The sequence below is a fragment of the Carassius carassius genome, chromosome 25 (genome assembly GCF_963082965.1).
Source record: "Carassius carassius chromosome 25, fCarCar2.1, whole genome shotgun sequence".
NCBI lineage: Eukaryota > Metazoa > Chordata > Actinopteri > Cypriniformes > Cyprinidae > Carassius > Carassius carassius.
In genome coordinates this window covers 9,946,585-9,970,725 of record NC_081779.1, presented here as the reverse complement: position 1 = coordinate 9,970,725, position 24,141 = coordinate 9,946,585, and the positions used below count along the sequence as shown (strand labels likewise).

Sequence of the window (24,141 nt, the reverse complement as noted above, 5' to 3'; positions counted from 1 at the left end):
ATTTTTTTTGTTTTAAAAATGTTTTAATGATTATTATTATTAATATTGTTGTTTGCATAATTTATACCTTAAACTGTAAAGTGTTGTTCTTTATATTCTAAATAAACAGTTGTTTCAAATTCTTTTGTCTAGTGTTTATAGTCCCATGCATATAATTGTTATAAAAAATTCTTAGCAAACAAAGGTTGTGCACTTGTTTCGTATGACCACTAAATGAATCCAATTTCCCCAACATTTGCACTGAACCGATTCACCTTCTCTCCTTACAGCTGATCTCAGATCTGCCGTTATTAACTCTTTCATAGCTGCTCTGCTCCTGGTTCCGGCCAATGAGGCGCGAAGTTACACAGCCCAGGTAGCGTTGCCATCAGTCATTTTTAATTTTGAAAATAATATCTACATCAATAATATTTTAAACACGAGGTTATTTAGAATGACTATTTGATCAGATATGATAAGATATATGATATACTTTCGTTTAACTTTGTGATCAAACAGTTAATTTCCAGCGTTTGTTTGCAGATTCGGCTCCACGTGGGAATTTGTCTGTTCGAAGTTGCACAGGGACTTTAATACGGCGAAAGACCATGGCAGAAAAACCGATATGGGAGCAAATCGGTAGTGGATTCGTGCAACACTATTATCAGCAGTTTGATACAGACCGCGTGAAGCTCGCTGATCTGTATGTGAGTGAAATAGTGCGAGGAAAATGACTGACAGTGAACGCGGGATGATTTTAGGTTCCGAACCCCGTGTTATTATTTGTTTTACTCTGTCTTTATTGTGTTTTAGCTGAAGATTAGTGTGTTTTAGTACTCCATTCTAAGCCTGTATATTAATTATGATATTACATTTTTCTCCTCTAGACCGATGCTTCCTGTTTGACATGGGAAGGAGAGGGGTTTCAAGGGAAGACCGCAATCATGACCAAACTAAGTGTAAATTAACTTCTTTTACAGCTGTCATCACTGTCATACCGTCTTCCTGATTCTGTCTAACAGCATGTGTGTCTTTGCAGAGCCTTCCCTTTCAGTCCATTAAGCACAGCATCACCGCTCAGGACCATCACCCCACTCCAGACAGCTGTGTCATGAGTATGGTCATGGGCCAGCTCAAAGTAAGACTGCATTTATTAAAGCAATTCTGAGTCATCAGACAGCTGTTAAAATTTAGATTTAATTAATAGATTAATGCATTTTTTGATCAGTGAAAATGATATCTGTGCTGTTATGTGTCTTAAAGGAATAGTTCACCCAAAAATTAAAATCTGCTCTAAATGTACTCATCCTCAGGACATCCAAAATGTACATGAGTTTGTTTCTTCATCTGAACAGATTTGGAGAAATTTAGTATTTCATCACCTGCTCACCAATGGATTAGGTTTGCACAATTAATTGAATTTGTAATCGTGATTAGAATTATGGATGCCACAATTAGGTATTCGTTGAAAGCGGCAATTAATCGTTCAAAGTCCACTTATGTTATTATGCATGCTTAAGATATGTTTTTTTTTCTTTTTACATTTTATTTTAAGGGGTTTTCCTTGTTTTAGTATAACATTATAATACCATGCATATATATATATATTTTTTTATAATTTAAAGATGAAATCAATCTGATGTATATTTGACATTTATGGCTTAATACTATAGAAAAACACTAAAGTTTTTTCAGTTAGTGTTTTCAGCTTCTTTATTTTCATATAAAAAGGAATGCAGTTGCATCAAACAATGGTATAAACACCATTCAATGTAAATTGTGATAATTATAATTAATAATTGCAATTTTAAGAGAATAATCGAAATTTATGATTTTTTTTTATAATCGTGCAGCCCCACAATGGATGCTCTGCAGTGAATGGGTGCCATCAGAAAAAGAGTCCAAACAGCTGATAAAAACATAACAATAATCCTCACAACAAAGTTAAAACACCTCAAATACATAAAATCATTGACAAAAAGATTACTTGTGGATTATTGTACTGTTTTTATCAGCTGATCCAAGTCATGTAATGCTAAATTCTCCAGATCTGTTTTGATGAATAAACAAACTCATCTACATCTTGAATAGCCAAGGGTGAATACATTTTCAGCAAACTGTAATGATTACGTGAGCTATTCCTTTTAATATGACTGTAAAAAAACTAAAACATTAATACTGTTTTTGCATAATTTTACAGGCTGATCAAGACCAAGTTATGGGCTTTCAGCAAGTCTTTTTGCTGAAGAATGTAGATAACAAATGGGTCTGCACCAATGACATGTTCCGATTAGCTCTTCATAACTTTGGAGCATAGTATGTAGTATTTACAGTCCATGCAACTTTGTATCTGGAGTACGGTTTCATCTTTCACATTCCGAACAGATTTTGTCGTATTTTGCCAAGGATCCTGAAGGCTCATGATCATCTTCAGATAAGAAAAAGACATGTTAGAAACAACTGATTATAATAATCATAATTTGTATGTTGTGGCATGCACTGTTTGAAAACAACTTCAGTTTGATAATACATCTCCAGTTAGTACAATCCATCTTTGAATGCCTATGCATCACTGTTTTAGTAAAATGTCTTTGTTCCTGATTTATGATCATCTAAATAATAAAAAAATCGATTTTACATTAGCAAAACAATCAAGACCAAGAATGCTATTAGAAAATGGCATCAGGGAAAGGAAAATGTTTGGATGCCTCAGATCAACTTTTGTAAAGTAAATAGTTCTGGTACTGCGTGCTGATTGGTCAATAAAGTATAGTCCAATGAAGTGGTTTATTGTCATTTCTGTGTTGTCTGCCACAGGAGGAAACAAAATACAATGTCTGTGGAAACATCTTACACACAACAGGTTCAAGACCAACAATTTCAAATATAAATTGGTACAAGATAAATACACTACGCAGTGTCTTTGCATCTGTTTGCTGTGTGTATTACTTCACAGCACCCATAGAGGGCGTTTGTTGTTTTGAGTTAAATGGTCAGTTTGCGGCATTAAGTTAAATTGTTGGTCAAATATTGTTTCACAATATTAATAACTCCAAACTGTATTTCGATACGCAGCAAAATACGAAACATCTTCACTTGCTTGTATTCTCACTCTCGTTCATTTTAATAGAAGTAAACACACAAGTGACGCACAATAATGTGGCTATGCCATTTTAGTTATGAACTTTATCTTATAGTGTGACACTTGAATTTTCTTAACAGTAGAAGGAAAATTTGTGTCCATAATTTAATAAGTATAGTGTAAGTACTTATTTTTTGAACAACATAAGGTAATCTTCTAAAACATTAAGAATGAAAATTATTTTATGTATAACATAAAATTGGCGACTTACTAGTTTAGTACTATTTTAGCCACTAGAAAATCAAAATACCCAAGATTTTCTAAGAAAGTCAGCCACCTTTCATCACCCATGGCCTGACAACCCTTAAAACTGCACACAAAGATATAAAGAACAATCTGTTAAACTAATTAGTTAATTTTGTTGCAACGTCGTTACGAAAGGTACAACGCATGTTACGATTATCGCAATCATTATACATTATCGTGTCATTGAATAAAAAAAAAATCCATGATTGCTGAAATTTGCATTATTTATAATTTTTTTTACATTGGATTGTGATGATTTACATTTTTTAAATTGCGAACAAAATTGTTGTGATCAAAACAGTAATTCAATCAAAATGGCTTCGCATGTATTGTCCAATGTAACTATTTGTCATGCATTAAAAACATGTGAATCGTTAAAAATTTCATGCACTATCAGTGTAAGTAGCTATAAGCCGGTTTTTCATAGGCCTTTGATAGTTTCAATTACTTGTTACCCATTGGATGTAGACTAGTGGTGTGATATGACTTCAGCGACAAGACCCCTCCCATCTTGTGCTGTTGCTCAGAAACCAGCTGACTGTCTAAGGTGCCATCTAGTGGCCATGCCTATGAATTACAAGTGATTGCGCCCCCTCGTGGCCAGACCACATCTAAGAAAATGACTCATTATGATGAGAATTTGAAAGACTGAAACTAGCCACAACCAGACTATGTCCAACTTTAAACTTAGACGTACCACTCCACGTCATTACCCCTGAAAACCAGCAGGAGTGATATCTAAGAAAGTTTTTCCATTTTAAGCATGCTGAATTTCGATTGGTCAGCCACGCAGTATGATAATTATGCCCTGACGTCACTTCCCATTTGTTCAATGCGCCATTTTCTCGACTCTAAACGGCAAGCACAATAAATGAGTCCTACTTACAAATATTAATAAATACACTTTATCGCTGTTTACATAGTTGAGAGCGCAGAATTATTGTTTCAACATCCTACACCGCTTCCACGTCTTCTATCATCGGTTTTGGCCAACACGCGGATTGGAGAAAGTAGCTAACGTTAAATCTCCTCCCTGAGTCGGTGTTTGGCGCTGAAAAAAGGTAACGTTGATGTCCTCGCAATTCGACAGCAGAGGGAACATTAGCTTCGGCGCTCAGTTGTTGCGGGTTCGGTATGATGAGGAAGTAGAACGAAGCACATTGTCCGAGAGCTGCGAAGAGGTTACTTTAAAGCACCACCGCGTTATTTAGAATCGCGCGTTCTGGATGGAATCAGTTTTGCGATTTGAATTTATTCATGTTGATGTGGGGCGCTTGGTTCATTATATTTTACCAGTTAAGAGTTCCGTTAGACTATTGTTTAGAATATTTCTTGTGCTTTGGCGGGTCTGTGTATGTTCGGTCAGCGGTCGCAGTTGATGATTGCAATAGATAATTAAAGCTTGAATAAGATATGCACCTAGTCGCTCACAGGGTATGATAATGTAAACTTGTGCGGGGTGTTTTTTTGTATTTGACTGATGCAGGGCTAAGATGTGACATATATTATGTTTATTTCCAACATTTGTGAATACGGAGTTATAGATATTATTTGAGGTAACGTTAGTCCTCCATGCGAGTGAGATGTGTTGTATAATTTGCTACTGTACTGAATTCAACAGATTTTGGTGTTATAATCACTGCACGCTCCATGGGCAAAGATTGGCACATATGACCCATCATGAACATTTATAACCTCTTTCACAACGAAATAATTTCATTTTACCTAAAGAAACTGAAGGACTGTTAAAATTATTTTGCACATCTTTTCATGACAAGTTCTCCTCCAAATTATTATTGCCAAAGTCAAATTTTCGTTATTTTAATAATTGAGTAAACGAGAAGTGATGACCATCCAGGACCAGATATATATCAGCTCAAAAGTGACAAGCTTCCCTTGATAATTTTAATTTGAAGGAAACCGATAACATTCATATTTGTTCCGAGTGGAAGAATTAGATATGCATTTAGGACACATAGAAATCCTATACAAATTAAATATTTAATTATATATCAAACACGTGAGAGGGAGAACGTGTGTAACTATTTCACTAAAAATGATAATGGTTATTTTGGGGCTGAAATTTGACAGACATTTTCATTAAATTCAAATTCATATTAAACCACTCTTGAATAATAAATTCTGAACCTTGTGTTTTTTCATGTTGCCACAACATATACTGATATACTATAAAATGCACTAATACTAATATACAAATAATTTTAGTTGCATAGAAATAGACATTGTTAAAATTCTGGAATCCTTTTAAAGGAATGTGTAAATGTATATAAATGAATGCCGTCGCAAACAATATTCAATTATATGTATGTCTTGAGTTTTAATATGTTTGTCTTGAGTTTATATAAATAAATATTCCTATTCTTTTGTTTTGGGTTACTTTCTACTACTAGGGTTTATGCAAGTGCTTATCTCTAGTTTTAAGAGCCAGCATTTTAGGCTTTGCTCACTCTTTTGTTTATTAAAATCTGAGTTGAGTTACCAGACTGTTATTTTGCAAGGAATGTATTTGGATTCATTACTCAAACACTAGTCAGTATCAAGTATATCTATGTTGGTTTCCATGGTAATGATGTGGGTGTCAACATGGTGCCCAAAGAGTTCCTACAAAAACTGAGAGTGGCAAACTGCAAAGGTTTGGTATAATATGGACACTAGGAACATGTCCCTGACAATATCCAGAGACCACATAATTGTTTTTAGCAATAATAAGTCCAGGTGAAATGCTTTTCCAAAAATGGATTTTGTGGTGTTCTGAATGGTTTTGTACGTGATGGATTTTTTTTTGTTTGTTTTCTGTTCGGTCTGTAAAAACAACAGTTATGCAAGTCAGCGACAGCAAACAATTAAAAAAAGATTTGTTTAAAAATTGCTTTGTGACATACACCTAAAATGTCACTGAGTATTATAGTCTTAATTATGCTGTATAATTTCAAGACTCTTTAATAAATGAAAATAAAATTTGCAAAATAATGAGATCATCAAAATGGAAACCAAAGTGATTCTCTTTCAGTTGAAGGACCATGTACCAGTTTCCAGTCAGAGGGTTGGAGAAGATCCGCAGAACAAGGCGAAAAGTGAAAAACATTCTTGGAGAATTTGGGCTTGAAGAATGTCTTAGTTTGGGCCAGGTATGTTTGCTTTTACAATGTACAATTAAAAAACAACAACCTACAACTGAAATCCCGTGTATATTTGTATTAAAATAACCTTTTACTTAATGTCTTCATATTTTAAATGGTTTTAAAAAATGTAATTTTTTTTTTTTATCAGGAACTCCAGGAATATTACCCCGGAGACAATGTTTTTGATGCCACAGACTGGTGCAGTTTATCTGATGGGTTTGACGGCCGGTGGAAAAAGAAGGTGAACTTCAAATGTCACTTTAGTAAATTAGCTTAACTTTACTGAGCAAAAATTTTTTAAATAATGAGCATCTCTGAAAATTGAATGGCAACTGGCTGAAATTCTGTTTTCCATCCTCAGTGGGAATATCGGACACGAGGATTGTGCTGCACCTTATGCGAGTTCTCTGCAAGATCCTGGCATGCCTACAAAACCCATATTCAGCGCTGCCATGATGAAGAAGAGCGTTTGTGCAAGCTTGCAGCATGTACTTCTTGCCCATTTATAGCCCCCCCCAGAGTAGTCTCCAGGCACCTCAAATTGTTCCATGTTGAGGAAACAAAGTTGCCCTCCGAAACTCCGACTGTCCCACAGCTGCCTCCAAAGGCTGTAAACGGCACCACGTTTCAGTGCCGAAGATGCCATATACAAGATACTCTTTTGTATAGTGTGAAAAAGCATGTTCTTCTTTATCACTACACTTCCACTTTGAATAAATACGCTGGGCAGAGATCGGAGCGGGAACTTGTGGCCCTAGGAGACAGGTCTCAGAAATTCTACTGCAAAAAGTGTTATGTATCAGCGGAGACATCCGAACACTTGCTGTATCATCTCCTAACCTCAGAAAAGCACAAGGAACTGGATGTTCATATCAGAGCTCTAATTTTTGAAGCAGAAAGTAAGAAACAGTACCCTGCTCTAGCACCCAAAACGCAAAGCACTCCTGCTGTCTTGATGATGAAAGATCAGCCAGGGATGCCCACTACACTGGCCACTGGTGGAGTTACAGGACCAGAAAATGGTGGTTCTGCAGTCATTGCTACCCCTGGAACCAGCCAGTCGTTATTCTCAACTCAAGCTTCTGCTCTGCTTCAGCTTGCAAGCGCTGAGGCGAAGGGTTTACTAAAGCCTGGAGTCCCACTGTCCTTTCAGAACACCCAAATTACCAGACCTGCCATGCCTCCTGCTCCTAGCGGCATTCCTCCCAATCAGGTGTCCGTCAGAGTAGGCCTACCTAGCCAGTCACCTCTGCAACCAGTTTCCCGCCAAATTGTCTTACCACCAGGTGTGCGCCTCAATGTACCTGCTGTTAGGCCACAGGCACCTCAGTCCCTCACTGCAAATCCAAGAATGCCCCTAAATCAACCTGCTTCTGGAGGCACCATGTTAACCTCTCAATCCCTTCTGAGCCATTTGATCCCCACTGGCAACAAAGTCGATGGCTTGCCCACCTACACTCTTGCACCTTTGCAGGTCCTGTCGGTCCAAGGAAATAACTCCCAAGGAGTCAGCAAGCCACCCTTGCCTGCATCCCAGAACAACCTACCTGTTCAGCAAAACAAACAAAACAACTCTTTGCAAGCCCCTAAGCAAACCAAGAAGTGGATCACGTGTCCTATTTGTAATGAGCTCTTCCCATCTGATATCTATGAGTCCCATCCACAGGTTCACAAAGAGGCAGCTAAAATGCCCAAGATTGGTCTAGCTGCTCGTGCTCCATTTTTGAAAAAGATGCCAGACAAGACGGTGAAATGCCTGACATGTAAGATCTTGATATCAGAAAAGGGAGTCTTTGAACACCTGCTTCATGGCATGAACTGCTTGTTCTGTTCGGGGCTCTTTTACTCCATCAAGCAGCTTGTCGACCACATCCAGAGGGAACATAATGGGAACCAAAAGAGCAACTGTGACTTCATGAGGCGTGAATACCGACTCTATACTGATGATTCGGGGAATCTGCTTTTCCCTTATTTCGACATCAGGACCACGGCTCCTAAACTAGTTATGGGTGAAAAGGAGATCAATCTTGCATTGGTCACAGGCTCCCTTGATCTGATCTTTGTGAAGATGTTGCCCAACAATCCTCTGGCAGTTAGCAAGCTGTCCACACCATGCAATGTGCCCACACCCAAGCCTGACAGCACAGACTGCCCCTTCTGCGCAGAGAAACTTCTGAACAAGGAATGTTATCAAATGCACCTCAAAGAGAAGCATTTCATTGTGCCCACTCTGCATGCTATACTTAAAACCCCATCGTACAGATGCCTCTACTGTGGTGGTGTGTACACTGGGAAAACCACTACCAAGGCCATCATTGTCCACTTGGCTAAATGTCGCAGTGCACCGAAGAGTCTCAAGGATAGTGATAAATTGAATTTAGGATTAGCTGTTACTCCTAGAGGAAACCGATCAGTTGTATCATACCCAGCTCATCCAAAACAAATCACTGGTCCAACCCCGACTGCAGTTCAAGCTTCTGTTCCTGCCATGCATCCACCAGAAACAGAAGCAGAGGCGCAGAGCAAGCTGCGCCTTGAAATAGCCTTCAGAGAAGCTATGGAGGCAAATAAGAGAGAGCGGGAGGAACGTTTGGCAAGGAAGAGAAAACTTGAGCGAGACCGGTTGGCTGGTCTGACTATCCCCTCACCTGAAGCAGTAGTCGATCCTTCCGTACAATTAGCATTGGATCCTACTGGAATGGAGTTGAGCTCTTTTGAAGAACGTCGTGAGTTTATCAATAAGTACTTTAATACACAGCCTTACCCGCTCAAGAAGGAGATTCTTGCCCTGAGTAGCCGCTTGATGATTAACAAAACTGACATTGCTTGCCAGATTGCCTCAAAGCGTACCAGATGTCTGAAGAACATGCAGAAAACTAAGGCTGTGGTACTTTTAGGCTTCAATATGGCAGAGCTGATGAAATTAAAGCATAATCTCCACATCCCAGAGATTGAGCCGGAGAAGTCGATCACCGTGCCAGACACCGAGATGGAGGACCTCCAGGAGTAACTTCACATTAGTCATAAAGACCAAGGAGGACTTGAAAGCAATTATACTGAGAGCCTAAACCATTACATGTTCCTTGAAACAATGCAAAATATCTTCCATTCTCACCGAAACTAGTGTTAAACTGTTAACCAAGTAGGACTTGAGATATTAAAACAAGTGAAAAATGTGTTTAATTTCTGGCTGCTGTTCATAAACGTGTGTGTGTGAATACTTTTTTTTCATATTAACCATTTTAAAGTATATATCCATTACTTTTCACTTCAAGGCATAACTTCAAGCTAGGTCCATGTAAAAATAGATGTTTGTAGCCCATTTATAGTTTAGGGTTGAAAACGTTTGTGTGATTATACTTTTTATATTTGCCAAATGTCATAAACAATTTTTTTTGTGACATATTCTTTATATATTTGTTGGAATGTAGACTTTATGAGGTTACCTGTTTCCAGTTTGTTTTAGACCATGTATTTTTTCTGTTAACCAGTTCCACTTGTTGTTGAATTTTTGTTTCGCTTGCCTTATACTTTTATAAATATTCAAACTATGGTTTTGATCAGAATTTTTTTTTTTTTTGCTAAAAATGTTGTCTCTTATAATATGAAGTAATGCTGCTTACCTAAGTGACATCCTCTAAATTGATAGTAGTTGATGAGTGTGGAGCTTTGCAGAGGAGTTTGATTTGGATGCAGTTCATTTCAGTTGTATTATGATTGTAAGCATCAGGATATCTTGTAAACTCTTGAGTTCCTATTTTATTTCTGTTCAATAAATAAAATATATAAAATAATCTGTTCAATATAGTAAACAACATCAAAGCTTACAAAATAAAGGCTGTGTAAATAAATTAGAGCATATTGAATTGTATGTTAATGTGTAGTAATGGCCATGCAAACATCAAACTAAATGTTCATTATAAGAAAACAAATTGTGGTTCAGTTAACCAGTATGTAGTTTATTTAAACTAGTATTTAGTATTTATTTACAGTACACAAATGGGGAAAAAATATTCCATTATTGTGAGTATAAATCTAATATGAAGAACTAAAAATGTTCTCAATGTTTTAACACATTTACCTGCAAACATTATATATATATATATATATATATATATATATACTTCATACGTTAATACACCTACATTGAACCTAAAATGTTGAAGATGAAAGTTCATGGACAAAAAGATTTAACATTTTTACGTACCCTTTTGCTTTCTAAGGTTAATGTTAAATGGTCTTAAATTCATTTAAGATTTAAATTGTACATGAATTTTTTAAAGTATAAACATTACAACATAAAATGAGTTCACAATGGCTGAAAACATGTTAAATATAAACCAAATAGCAAAGTATTTAACATATTTTGGCATAACATTTAGAAACCATTGATGTGTGTATTTGTGATTAAGGGCAAAGAAGTGAAGTTGACGCATCTCAAGTCTAATTCCTTAATGACTCTTTGAATACATTATAATAATAAAAAAACTTTCTCTATTGTACTCTTAGAGCGTTCATCATAGGGAAAAGAAAATCTGAAACTGCAGTGTGGCCTGCCAGAAAGTTGTTCAAAATATAACGGAGAAAGGACTTCAGTTTATAGAAACATTAAGATATTGTCATTATACAGTCAGTAATAAGTATATTTCGTAAAGCACTGAAAGAGTCGAGGGTTTATATCGTTTTAATGTGTTACCCATACACTGTATGGTGTTACCTAGGATTGTTCAGTAGAATATACGCTATTATCAACGCTTCACGCTCCTGTCCAGTTGGTGGCGGTAATTGCACCATCTAAGCTGAAGACTTCAGAGCGAAGCAGCTTTTTCCAATCCAGCAGGTGGCGATAATAACATCTGTTTATACGCATTATCCTCTAGCCGCCGTCGTTGCAGGACTAAAAACTATACATCTAATAAACTGACAACACACACTAAATCTAAACGAAAGAGTTATTTTAAATTGCGAGGTAAGGTTAACATTTCCCCTCTAAAAGATTTTTCCCCTTTTTCATTGCTCTAATATTTCACTGAAGAAAACTTCTGTTTTCTAGAATTCTGAGCTAATTGCTAATGAGAAACCAACGTAAGAACTCTTAAAATAGTATCGCATCCTATTTTATAACGTTTGAACAGTTTAGTAACCCAATGCGTGCGTTTCTCAAGCAAATGAATTTGACAGCAACAACCTCGTGTGTCTTTTTAGAAGTGTGTTTGTATATCTCTCAAAATGTCGTACATGCTCCCTCACCTTCACAATGGCTGGCAAGTGGACCAGGCTATTTTATCAGAGGAAGACCGTGTGATAGTTATACGATTTGGCCACGATTGGGACCCTACGTGCATGAAAATGGATGAAGTGCTGTACAGCATCGCCGAAAAGGTAATCCAGTGTCCTAATATTCAACCACCGAACTGAACGTGAACACGTCAGATCAGCTATAATGTGGTGTATGAATGTGTTTAGCTGATCTTTAATTACACCAATGCATTGGGAATAATTCTGTATATTATTAGCGTTAGTCTATCGATGTTTCATGTGTCTAATATCACGTGTTTCCTCAGGTGAAGAATTTTGCAGTCATTTATCTTGTGGACATCACAGAAGTGCCAGATTTCAACAAGATGTACGAGTTGTATGATCCTTGCACAGTCATGTTCTTTTTCAGGTAAGTCCTCAGGAAGTAAAACGCAAATCAGCAAATCAATTTCTCCACTGTATTCAGCTGTTCAGCATATGATCATTTATTTAAAGGTATAGTCAACCCCAAAATGAAAATCCTCTCATCATTTACTCTCCCTGATGCTGTCCCAGATATACTCACTGACTGTGGAGCACAGATATTTTTAAGAAAAATAATATACTCCTTTGTTGCAAATTACCATAGAAAATCTATTTAGCACTTCATTTTTCACTAGGTAGGAAGTTGCCATCTTTGTGACTATCATGCATAAATGTAAATGTTATTTTTTTGGTTTGTAACCGTGTGTTAAAATTTGATAGTGATCGTATCATATTAGTCTTGTGGAAAGTCTTATGAAATGGTGCCTCGAAACACTTTTATATCATTATTTTCTGTTGTATCAGACACTGCCACAGCTCTCTGGAACATTCTACACTTGCTTTCTTTTTTTGCCCATAAGCACAGAATGTAGTGTTGTCTCCCCCTAGTGGTGATATTTATTAATTATTTAGTATTGTGGATTAACAAGCTCCGTTTTACCATTAGTTTTACCATTAGTTATTTCTTGACTGGTTGTACTAGTTTTCCAGTGCATATTTATGCTAACACTTATTTCTGATTTTGCTTATCTCTCTCAGGAACAAGCATATCATGATTGATCTTGGCACTGGTAACAACAACAAGATCAACTGGACCATGGAAGACAAGCAAGAGATGATAGACATTGTTGAGACCGTCTACAGGGGGGCGAGAAAAGGACGGGGTCTCGTAGTGTCCCCTAAAGATTACTCAACCAAATACAGATACTGATCTCTGTGCACTTATTTAGTCTTTGGAATTTTTTTTCTTTTTTTCAACATTGGACAATATCTGAGCATTCAGCGGTATGGTCATATGGAATCTTTAATGGCCTTGTTTTGGTTTTTCAGCTTTAGAACTAAATGTGTTATATAGTTGCAGTTATGGTCACCAGTCTTTTATAATGTTGTCTGTCTGAAAATGTTACTGTATGTTGACTGAATAAATATTGTGTTTCTGCTGTTTGTATTTCTAAACTCTGGCATGGCAGCACTAAATTATTAAACATGTCAGAATAAATTGTGTGTTCAGCTCAATCAAAATGAACTACATTTATTATTAAGCTCAAGGAGGACATACCCTAATATGGAGTCAAAACTATAAATATATGCTATTACAAAAAGTAGTTAAGACAATTATTATATATTTATGCTTTATAAATATTTACACTACTTTATTTAAATAATTACACGTATATGTAATGCCAACATAAGTAGAATATGTAGATTAAATGTGGTTGTGGGTGAATTGTTTTTCGTATTTTACAGTATAATCACAGCTGTATCCTGATGAATATGATTTGATTGATTTCAGTGAGTCGAGTATTTTGAATTTGACCACCAAAAAGCTTCATTCACTGGGGCTCGTTGCAAGTTACATTGTTAAGCTAACTGGCAATAAGTGTGTATAATTTCTGTGTTGTAGTGAATTAATCAGTTCGTTGATCAGTGAATCATAAAATCTTAAACTTAATATTAAAATGTACTGTCTTATCGGTTTAATTTGGGATGAACATGAACAGTACTGTTATCTTGGGCACTTAAATATATGTGAATAATTCTAGATATCTTAATATCCGAATGGTTTAGAGTGCACATTAGCTTATTTTTTACGTTTGCCACATAAAAGTTCCATCAGATTTTCTCTGATCTGAACAATGTGACCTAAACCTTAAATACAGCATATTTTTATTCAAACATTTTTTGTTTTGACGCTTATACATTTTTGCTATTTAATATGGACTAAAACATGTCAGCCCAGAAAATAAATTATTCTGCATTATTGTTGGTAATAATAATGATGATAATAACAATACTACTACTACTAATAATAATAAATTATTCTCTTTAGTTTTGATAATAGGTTTTCTTTTATTAAAACATTAATCTCAATAAATGTTCATATTTTTCTGAAAGCAATGGTTCAACTTTTAAAAAGCTAAAAATTGTTAAAAAGTTAATAAATGTGTTTAATAAGTAAATATGTATTCATATTTATGGATTAAAATATACTGAGTAGATACTGATTAAGACAATTTCGTACATTTTTACAACGATTAGTATAGTAAAACTAAAACTATATATATATATATATATATATATATATATATATATATAATCATTCATTTAAAATAATGTTAACTGAAATAAAAATCTACTTATTTTATTTTAGCTAGTTGACAAGGCAACATTTCTCATGTTCATTTAGTTTATGTTTATATTCTAAAAACATTAACAACGTAATCAAAATAAATAACTATACAGACATTTAAAAACAGCGAAAACTAATACAAATAACAAAAACAAACAATAAAATTACTAAAACTTTAACTAAAATGAAAATGACAAATATTTCCAAATTTTAACAAAAGCTATAATAATACCTCAGTGATAGTAATAATCTGAAATGTGAAAATGTGCTCCCAGAATGCTAGGGCCCACCCTGCGTTTATAGAACTGTTATCTTCCCATAATGACTGAGCCATAAATTACTTGCACTTGTAGTTTATCATCACACACAGATTTATGACTCTTTACTCTGACATATATGGCATGTTGGACTCTGTGTTGTCATGCACGGCCCTGAACCAGCATGGAATATGAGAGTGAAAGTGTTAATTCTAACATTAATGATAAATTGGGAATTTGTGATATTTACATTATCTTATCTTAACACAGAAAGTGCAAAATGAGACAAAAATAAAGTCATTGAGTTGCTCAAAGCGTGACAGTCACACACAGGTGGTTGATGCTGTACTTAAGAGTCACGAGTGCACTTGAAGTTGGTTGTAAACAAAATCTTAAAACTTAAGCTTCCAAGTGACCCATGCAGAAGTGGCCTAATCCACTTTTGAACTCCATGTATGTGGGGCAGAGCAGAGTTGGGATAGTAAATGGGGGCACGGTGAGTCCAAACAACATTATGAATTTGAGGAAATTCTCAGGAGGTCTAACACAGGAACCTGGCAATATTTAAGTAAGAATCTGGTACCACAGGCAATTTGCCTGTCTCATGTTTGATTAAATGTATATAAAATCAGTTTGTTTGTTCATTAAGAGCACCAGAGGAATTTGGAGGGAGTAGTTGTGTCTGATGTCTGTCTGCCCTTGTTTTTTAGATGTCCCATCAGTTTCATACCTACCAGTTGTAACCACAACTGAAACAACTAACAGTGTACAGTCAACTAAGGTGGAACCACCACAATTCCTCAAAATAAACACACAGCTTTGACGAATGCCCATGTGGAAGTTGTGTCTAGAATCACAGCTGGTCCATAAATTATTTTCCTAACACCCATGTCAGGTGAAGATATAACATCTGAAACCATTTCCCCAGTAGATACTCACACTGATAATGCAGTTGGCTTTGGATGAGGATGATATCCTGTCAGAACCAGCTAGAACTGATGCACCACTTCCTTAGCTGCCATTTCTAATGAAGGGAAGCTGATTTTAACCACTTCCTCAATAAATCACATGTTGTAATGGAAAAAGTCACACTTTAAGTTTTAGAAACTTTGATTCCAATAAGAGTAATACACGTCTGCTGCTGCACAACAGCAATTAATTGTCCATCCTTGACTCTAGCTAGTATTTATGCTGCAACATTTGTCTTGTACTCTAATATTGCCTTACATCTATTAAATGGTATGTAAGTAAATATGTGATAAAGTCATATCATTTTTTTTATATAATGTAGAATGATTCCCTGTGTTAAATGTAAGAACAATGTGTGTTTCTGTTGGTTTCTTTTGTTATTATATGCATCAAAACGTAATTAAAACTCTTCAACTCTTAAATTGTTTCATAGAGGTTAGAGGTTTCTCGTTTCAGGTGAGGTCAGTTAGCATATATTCACAATGTTTATGTGGTTTAAAGGGATAAGAACTATAAATCCCCTTCTAAAAACAAAAGGATTCCAGCAACTTTGGTGTGCAAATGCTTAACAATAACTAAATACTTTTTACCTTGTCTGTTTCTTTCAATGCATATCTTCAGATATGATTGCATGTCATATCTGAATTTAATTAAAATATAAATGTAATTTGAAAATAAACGGCATTAAATATAGTTTTTATTCAAGTTTTCAAGTTTACTTTTTTATAGCGCTTTTTACGAAACAAATCATTGCAAGGCAACTTTACAGAAAATTAAGTTTCTACAATATTTTTATGGAAACATTTAATTGTTTGGGTGATGTCAACCAAGGGCAACATTGTTGCTGAGGTCATTTTTTTGTGTCCGTAAAAAATAATAAAAATAAAAGATATGTTCATCTTCAGTTCTCTCTTCACAGCAGTTCAGTCAGTGTACTGTTTGAGTAAATGAATTACTCCGGGATATTGGTTTGTTTTAACTCAGAGGGAGTGTCAGCCACATTAAAAAAGTTAACAGCTTAAGTCATTTGCGGATTAATGCTTATTGTAGACGTGAACCGTTTAAAACGATTCTGTTCGATTTGGTGAACTGGTTCCAAAAGATCCGGTTACATTGAATGATTCGTTCGCAAACCGAATATCACAAACTGCTTTGTTTTGAACTCTCTCACAACAGACCCTTAAGAGAAGACAATGCTGAATAAAGTCGTAGTTTTGGCTATTTTTGGACTAAAATGTATTTTCGATGCTTCAAAAAATTCTAACTGACCCTCTGATGTCACATGGACTACTTTGGAGATGTTTTTATTACTTTTCTGGACATGGACAGTATACCGTACACACAGCTTTAATGGAGGGACTGAGAGCTCTCGGACTAAATCTAAAATATCTTAAACTGTGTTCCGAAGACGAACGGAGGTCTTACCAGTTTGGAACGACATGAGGGTGAGTTATTAATGACATAATTTAGATTTTTGGGTGAAATATCCCTTTAAAGAGATGGATTCTCATGCTAAACATGGCCAAAGTTTTAAAAAATAATTTAGAAGAATGTCTGAATTTCTGTGCTGACAATCTTCAGGATCGAAGAACAGAACTCCTTATATGAGCATTTCTTTCGGAAAAGTGTGCCCGGGCACACATTGACCAGAGGAGAGCGAGACCGCGCACATCAACGCGCTTCAAAATCATCGGCAGCGCTGCATAGGTTTTGTTCGAGAATGCCGTGCATTTTTGGATGTGAGGGAAGATTTACAGTGTTCAGCTTTTCCAAAAACCCAGCTTTACATGAACAGAGGATGCAGTTTGTTTTCCCGCGGCAGCAACTTAGTGTAGCAAGTGCCTCTGTGTGTTCTGGTCATTTGAGTGACAAATGTTTTATAAATAGCTCAATTGGTAGAGCATTGCGCTACCAAGCACAAGGTTGGGGGTTTGATTCCCCGGGAACACATGATAGGTAAAAATTGATAGCCTGAATGCACTGTAAGTCGCTTTGGATAAAAGTGTCTGCTAAATGCATAAATTTAATTTAATTTAATTTAAATAAGGCCCAAGTCGACGCTGGATTTGCACATCGTTTGCTATTAAAACATGGAGCCGTCCCTGTGATAAAATATCCGATTCATATAAGTACAATTGCATCAGATTTTTGTATTTTGTTGGAAATCAGCACATAAGTGAATATATGTCAATGGAACAGAAACATCAGTATATAGCTCCGCTCACGGCACGCCTCCAAGAGCTCGGCGTTTCCCGGAAAGAATCGGAAAGCTGGTATTTTTCTTTTATAAATATGATAAAACTAAAGACTTTTTGTATATATGAAGGATGCAGTACTACTCTATAGGAACTCAAGATTAACACGAGATTAGGTGAAACTGTGTATGTTATGTACCCTTTAAGTTTTTGAGGACACGGTCCAGTGAAAGCCTCTGCCTCACTCAGACCTTTATTTTGAAAGCCATTACTCTTGTCGGAACTCATGAGTTGCTGCTGATGGCGTTCTTAGCATCACTGTCAAGAAGCGATCGTGAGATACAGAGCAGTTCAGTTTCAGTTTACTTCAAGATGTTTAACTGTTTTTACTCAGTAAGTATGCAGTTGTATTTTGAGTTGTTTGCCGTTGCAAGCTATATTGATGAATTTCAGTGAACGACTTATTACTTAGGAGTTTTAATAGTAAGCACATTATTATTATTATTATTATTAATAAAGTTAACGCGATGATTGAGATTGACATTGACAAAATACAACATGTAACGTCAACATGCAACGTTAGTTTGTGTACTAATGTTACAGATTTGTAAACAACCGTTAAATAGCGCATGTCTCTCGGCCCTTGTGCAATGATTTTGTCAGCAGTAACTGAGTTGGGAGGGAGGAGGAGTTTTATTTTCCACTCCTGAAGACAAAAATCTTTATTACACGTCAATCTCCCTTTCTTTGAGGTCAATTCTTTTGTCACTGAGTGATCGGATCACTGTGCAGCAATGTCTTACCTCCCAACTCTCTTCAAATACGTCGATGAGCACCAGGACGACTATGTTGAGGTACTGAGATTTTCTTTACTATACTGTATTAGCCAAAACTTGGAAAATGTGTATACTTTAAGCTAATATAGTTTAAAAAAATGTAATGACCTTTTATTTATTTATTTATTTTTATTATTCATATACTGTTATTTAAAATGTTTGATGAATTTAGAATGATTTGACATGATGGTATTCTGTATGTTTTCTAATGGAAATGTGATCACTTTGTGTTTGAAGCGCCTGTCACAATGGGTTGCTGTACAGAGTGTGTCTGCCTGGCCAGAGAAACGAGGAGAAATAAAGAAGATGATGGAGATGGCAGCCAAAGACATTGAGAGACTGGGAGGAACTGTGGAGATGGTTGACATTGGCATGCAGAAGGTGTTTTATTTTTCTTCAAAATGAATTACGTTAATACGATATGATTCTAAATCTCCTGCCATGGAATTTTTATTTTAATGTCTGGCTTTGGAATTTGTAGCAATAACAGCCTTGAACTCAAACATTTCAAGCTGCTTCCTGCTTATTTGTTTTTGTGGTTGACCATCTGACTGCATGTGTCACATGTCATGAAGTTATGCTTGAATGTACTCAACTAAGAATCACATGAAAAAGTATTTGCTAGTGGTTCCACCCAGTATTTTGTCATTATCTGATGTTGTTTCAAATCCATATGCAATTGTTTTTCTGAGAAATGGTGAAATTGCAAAAAATAATTGAATGTTTTATAAAATCTTTAATAAATAGCTAGCAAATATTTATTAAATGTGAAGTCAAATGATTCCTGTTTCTTGAGATAATGCAAGCTGACACTAGTACATAGTCTTACATTTATCATGCATTGCCTTTTTCTTGTTTTTATTCAGTTGTCAGGTGGTGGAGAGATCCCTCTTCCTCCAATAGTTCTGGGCAGACTTGGCTCAGACCCAGGCAAGAAGACAGTGTGTATTTATGGGCACTTGGATGTGCAGCCAGCCAACACTGAGGATGGCTGGGACTCACCGCCCTTCACCCTGGTGGAGAAAGACGGTATGAGTGTGCATGCACAAGTCATTGTTTTTTGAAAAAGGTGTACAGTAGCATTGTCTTGGGTTTAAGGAGACTGATGCTAGCATCAATTTATTAATGAAGCCTTTGAGTGTATGGAAGAGACCTGTTAAGAGCAAAAGAGGTTATACTATTGATTTGCTTTTTGTGCAATAGTCTGGAAGCAGTGCTCACTCCAGATAATATTTCACATTCGATTTGGCTAAAATTAGTCACCACAATTTTTTTTTGTCCTGCTTGCATGTGGCTGTTGACACATAAAAAATGAAAAATCTTACAGACTCAGCATGTTACATTTGTGTCCCTCCAACCCGAAGAGATTTCAAGACAAATCCTGTTGTCTCTTTTTGCTGAGATAAATCTGACGCTTGAGCATAGCCTTGATAACTGTCAGCTGATTCCATTATTTTATCTTTTTTTTAAGCTGGGATAAATGAATATTGATCTTAATTTTAGAATTTTAAATTAATTTTTGGTTGTTTTTTTCCGTCAAATCTTCCTCCTTAAACAATTGTTTTACACAACATTTCACCAATTCTGAAATTTCACAACTAGAATCAAATTTCAAGAATCTCTAAAATGATCTTGTTTTTTTGCATAGTAATTCTCTTGTAATCTATTTTAACTGGCATGAAGTTATAGTTTTTGTTAAATTAATACCAAAGCCACACATTAAACTGCTTGCTGTAATGATTACAGTTTATGACATTTTATTTGACTGTGGCTCATGCTTCTTTTAATTGTCTTTAGGTAAAATGTACGGACGTGGATCTACTGATGATAAAGGCCCTGTATTAGCCTGGTTCAACATCATTGAGGCCTATCAGAAGATTGGACAGGTGCAAACACTGTATTTTCTTTCCAGTGGTACTGTCTGCTTACTTATTAAGTCTGTAACACCAGTGCAAAGTCCTCATGTATTGCAAACAGTATGACTGTATCAGTGGATCAAGATGCTAGAAGTACAGCATTGCCTGCATTACTTAATCTGGTTAATGTAACTTTAATTGTAAAAATTCAGAATGTTAATTAAAAATTGCAGGTGCATGTGCACCTAGAGCCCAACACTGTATATCATTGTGTTGAAAATCAATTCACATTTCACCCAGTCCTCTCCTTATCCAGCGATTACCTCAGTTTCTCAATCATTATCACCTGATAGAAATGTCGCTGCTTTTAAAGTTCTTCATTTACAGACTCTAACTGACAGCAGAACAGTCTAAAGGTTGTTTTGTGATCTTTGATCATTTTTAAAAGTCTTGAGTCAAGCTAACTTTATCAGACTAGATGTAGTTTAATTAACTGTAAACCTAATTGTAATATTATGCAGCGTCTCCGTGATACATGACAAACACTAAAAGTAAGAGTACTTATCCTTGATGACCATGGCAAGTTTTAGCATCATAAAATGTTTGGTTTGTAAAGAAATACACACATTTTTACAAATGATAGTCTTTAAAGTCTTTCATTTAATGGATTTTTTTTCTACTAAAAATGAAATGTACTTAATCACAGGAACTGCCCATCAATATAAAGTTCTGCTTTGAGGGAATGGAGGAGTCTGGATCAGAAGGATTGGACGAGCTGGTTTTCTCTCGCAAAGATACTTTCTTTAAGGATGTGAACTATATCTGCATTTCTGATAACTACTGGCTTGGGAAGACCAAGCCCTGCATTACCTACGGCCTGAGAGGAGTCTGCTACTTCTATGTTGATGTAGGAGTTATTTTGTAACTTTAACGTCAAAAGAAACGTAAGATTTGTAGCAGTGGTATTTAAAGTTAAACTCCGGCTTCATAAACACATATACTACACGAATAAAGCAATTATAAAAACTAAATAATTCAAATTATATATATATATATATATATATATATATATATATATATATATATATATATATATGTATATGTTAATGAAGGCATTAGATCTGTGCAAAGGCAAAGTTTTGAGATTTTTCTCCTGTCTGATGAACAAGAGCAAGTCTTTTCTGTTTTCAGGTGGAATGCTGTGATAAAGATCTTCACTCTGGAGTGTTTGGAGGATCTGTTCATGAGGCTATGACTGACCTCATAGCTCTGATGGGTGAGACTGATGTCTGCATATTCTTTTGGTAGAAAGAGCATCAGGTTGGTCATACAAATGTATTACAGGGATTTTCTTGGTTGTGTTTGATTACACTGGGATATCTGTCTATTGTTGACCGGCTAAAGTTACCTGTGAGTTTAGAGCAGTCGTCAAATATTTGATTATACATTGATGAATCTTAAAAAAATTATTGTTGTTTGTTGATGTACCATTATTACATATGCTATGCTTTGAAAGTGTTTTTTTTTTTTTAGGGTCTTTGGTGGATAGCAAAGGGAAAATTTTAATACCAGGGTTATATGCCCAGGTGGCTAAATTGACTGATGAAGAGAAGAAGCTCTACGAAAAGATCGAGTTTGACATGGAAGAATATGCCAGAGATGTTGGAGCTGGCAAACTGCTTCATGACACAAAGGTAAATCACCCCAGTCTTTCAGCGTCATTTTATGTTTCTGTTATGATTCAAAGCAGCGTTAACACATAAAATAAAATCAGCTTTAACAAATAAAATAAAATAAAATAAAATTATTACTTGAAATAAAATAAAGATTAACTAAAAAAAAAAAAAAAAAAAAAACATAAACTTATTTTATTTCAGCTCTTTGCCAAGGCAACATTTCTCATTTTTAGTTAAAATTTAGTTAAATTGAAGCACTAAAATATATAAAAAAAGTAAAAAAATAAACTTTTTTTCTTTCATAAATTGCCCCATTTAGTCATGCTGCCTGCCTTAATGTTCTATTTTCATCGATATATGTATATTAAACCAAATAATATATCAGTTTGTCTGTGCAGGAGCAAATTCTGATGCATCGTTGGAGATACCCATCCCTGTCTCTGCATGGCATAGAGGGAGCGTTCTCTGAGACAGGAGCCAAAACTGTCATTCCCCGCAAGGTCAATGGCAAGTTCTCTATCCGCCTGGTCCCTGACATGGATCCGAAAGTGGTGGAGAAACAGGTTTGAAGTCCCAATCATATTGAGTCATCTGTATACCTTACAGACATGGTTGTTGTGCTTGTGTTGACATATGCGGCTTGTTTTTTAGGTAATTACCCATGTAGAAAAGAAATTTGCCGAACTGCAAAGTCCCAACAAACTGAAAGTGTACATGGGACATGGAGCCAGGGCCTGGGTGTCTGACTTTAACCATCCTCACTACATGGCTGGAAGAAAGGCCATGAAGACTGGTAAGACACAATATATTGTATAACTATAGAAATATAGAGTCTAGCTTGCGTCAGAGCAACAATGTAGTTATTTTCTTTCTTCTAAATGCAATTTCTTTGTGGTCTAAAATAATTTCACCAATGTTAGTGTTTGGTGTGGAGCCTGACCTCACCCGTGAGGGATGTAGTATCCCGGTGACTCTGACCTTCCAAGAAGCAACCGGCCAGAATGTCATGCTGCTGCCTGTCGGTTCCTCTGATGACGGAGCTCACTCACAGAATGAGAAACTCAACAGGTAATTTTTACGAATAGCTACGACAAACACCTTGTTAAGGTGTGACTGTGAAAACTGCAACTGTATGATAGCAGGTAATCATCTGGGCCAACTTAATTTGTGCAGAACTTCAAATCTTATAGATGGAATGGTCTTGGGATGCTTAAAAATGTTAATGCAATCAATCTTGTGCAATTTATTACATTTTTTCCCCCCAATATTTTTCCACTTTTTTTGCCTTGACAGATCCAACTATATTCAGGGCACCAAGATGTTGGGAGCTTACTTCTATGAAGTATCTCAGCTTAGCTAACTGGAATGTCTGATTCTACGTGTCTAGGCTGGTGTATTTTTAATTGTCAATAAAATACTTTGATAAGGGTATGGTCTCTTTTTTTTTGTCAAGGATGGTATACATTTAGAGGTAAGGAAATATTGTTAAATAGTGATTGTTTGGTAGTAGTTTGAACCAAATGACCTGATGACAATCTGACTGTGCCATGCTGTATTACGTGCCTTTGCTGACATCTTTCTGCTAGATTTCTCAGTATATAGCCATTTTCAGGGTAAGAGGTGTATTTTCACCCTCTCACTCAACTCTTTCTGTAGTCCAGTTCTGTCTATAATGATCCATCAAGCACATGTTTTGAAAGGACTGGTGATGCATACAATTTAGACCAAATGTGACCCTGGACCACAAAACCAGTCATAAGGGTCTTTTTTTTTAAAAAATTGAGATTTATACATCTTCTGAAAGCTGAATAAATAAGCATTGATGTATGGTGTGTTAGGATGAGACAATATTTGGCCGAGATACAACTATTTGAAAATCTGAGGGTGCAAAAAAAATCTAAATTCTGAGAAAATCGCCTTTAATGATGTC

The 24,141-nt window shown here is 35.8% G+C and overlaps 4 protein-coding genes across 8 annotated transcripts; all 4 read left to right on the top strand.

Annotated features, from left to right (window-relative positions):
* The first annotated feature begins 213 nt into the window (after positions 1-213).
* LOC132104670 (nuclear transport factor 2-like) lies at positions 214-2,689 on the top strand. Of its 2 annotated transcripts, none has more exons than XM_059510232.1 (5): positions 214-355; positions 523-686; positions 867-938; positions 1,019-1,117; positions 2,180-2,689. In XM_059510232.1, exons 2-5 carry the CDS (start codon positions 588-590, stop codon positions 2,294-2,296), a joined length of 387 nt encoding a protein of 128 aa, XP_059366215.1. In that variant the 5' UTR covers positions 214-355; positions 523-587; the 3' UTR covers positions 2,297-2,689. The 2 variants fall into 2 exon arrangements, with proteins under 2 accessions (XP_059366215.1, XP_059366216.1); XM_059510233.1 differs by having other exon boundaries at positions 317-355; positions 510-686.
* Positions 2,690-5,673: 2,984 nt separating this feature from the next.
* On the top strand, positions 5,674-10,304 carry LOC132104129 (activity-dependent neuroprotective protein 2a-like). The gene is made up of 3 exons (XM_059509370.1): positions 5,674-6,516; positions 6,659-6,751; positions 6,872-10,304. Exons 1-3 carry the CDS (start codon positions 6,409-6,411, stop codon positions 9,518-9,520), a joined length of 2,850 nt encoding a protein of 949 aa, XP_059365353.1. The 5' UTR covers positions 5,674-6,408; the 3' UTR covers positions 9,521-10,304.
* A 1,035-nt stretch (positions 10,305-11,339) lies between these two features.
* On the top strand, positions 11,340-13,248 carry LOC132104128 (thioredoxin-like protein 4A). 3 transcript variants are annotated; one of them, XM_059509366.1, is made up of 5 exons: positions 11,358-11,479; positions 11,564-11,595; positions 11,716-11,892; positions 12,075-12,178; positions 12,832-13,248. In XM_059509366.1, the coding sequence occupies exons 3-5, from the start codon at positions 11,740-11,742 to the stop codon at positions 13,001-13,003; spliced, it is 429 nt and encodes a 142-aa protein (XP_059365349.1). In that variant the 5' UTR covers positions 11,358-11,479; positions 11,564-11,595; positions 11,716-11,739; the 3' UTR covers positions 13,004-13,248. The 3 variants fall into 3 exon arrangements, with proteins under 3 accessions (XP_059365350.1, XP_059365349.1, XP_059365351.1); XM_059509367.1 differs by lacking the exon at positions 11,564-11,595 and having other exon boundaries at positions 11,340-11,479; XM_059509368.1 differs by having other exon boundaries at positions 11,364-11,595.
* Positions 13,249-18,156: 4,908 nt separating this feature from the next.
* Positions 18,157-23,640, top strand: LOC132104126 (cytosolic non-specific dipeptidase-like). Of its 2 annotated transcripts, none has more exons than XM_059509364.1 (12): positions 18,157-18,236; positions 18,596-18,697; positions 18,917-19,060; positions 19,546-19,708; positions 20,477-20,565; positions 21,242-21,442; positions 21,727-21,811; positions 22,069-22,229; positions 22,610-22,774; positions 22,863-23,004; positions 23,132-23,279; positions 23,505-23,640. In XM_059509364.1, exons 2-12 carry the CDS (start codon positions 18,638-18,640, stop codon positions 23,569-23,571), a joined length of 1,425 nt encoding a protein of 474 aa, XP_059365347.1. In that variant the 5' UTR covers positions 18,157-18,236; positions 18,596-18,637; the 3' UTR covers positions 23,572-23,640. The 2 variants fall into 2 exon arrangements, with proteins under 2 accessions (XP_059365347.1, XP_059365348.1); XM_059509365.1 differs by having other exon boundaries at positions 18,188-18,326.
* Positions 23,641-24,141: the final 501 nt, after the last annotated feature.

Bases quoted from the DNA above. Each gene is read 5' to 3' on its own strand.
- LOC132104129 (XM_059509370.1), top strand. From the start codon at position 6,409: ATGTACCAGTTTCCAGTCAGAGGGTTGGAGAAGATCCGCAGAACAAGG. The intron at 6,517-6,658 runs GTATGTTTGCTT...TTTTTTTATCAG, and splicing joins AATGTCTTAGTTTGGGCCAG to GAACTCCAGGAATATTACCC. The intron at 6,752-6,871 runs GTGAACTTCAAA...TTCCATCCTCAG, and splicing joins ACGGCCGGTGGAAAAAGAAG to TGGGAATATCGGACACGAGG.
- LOC132104670 (XM_059510232.1), top strand. From the start codon at position 588: ATGGCAGAAAAACCGATATGGGAGCAAATCGGTAGTGGATTCGTGCAA. The intron at 687-866 runs GTGAGTGAAATA...TTTCTCCTCTAG, and splicing joins TGAAGCTCGCTGATCTGTAT to ACCGATGCTTCCTGTTTGAC. The intron at 1,118-2,179 runs GTAAGACTGCAT...ATAATTTTACAG, and splicing joins TGGTCATGGGCCAGCTCAAA to GCTGATCAAGACCAAGTTAT.
- LOC132104128 (XM_059509367.1), top strand. From the start codon at position 11,740: ATGTCGTACATGCTCCCTCACCTTCACAATGGCTGGCAAGTGGACCAG. The intron at 11,893-12,074 runs GTAATCCAGTGT...GTGTTTCCTCAG, and splicing joins TGTACAGCATCGCCGAAAAG to GTGAAGAATTTTGCAGTCAT. The intron at 12,179-12,831 runs GTAAGTCCTCAG...TATCTCTCTCAG, and splicing joins ACAGTCATGTTCTTTTTCAG to GAACAAGCATATCATGATTG.
- LOC132104126 (XM_059509364.1), top strand. From the start codon at position 18,638: ATGTCTTACCTCCCAACTCTCTTCAAATACGTCGATGAGCACCAGGAC. The intron at 22,230-22,609 runs GTAAATCACCCC...TTGTCTGTGCAG, and splicing joins AACTGCTTCATGACACAAAG to GAGCAAATTCTGATGCATCG. The intron at 23,005-23,131 runs GTAAGACACAAT...CACCAATGTTAG, and splicing joins AAGAAAGGCCATGAAGACTG to TGTTTGGTGTGGAGCCTGAC.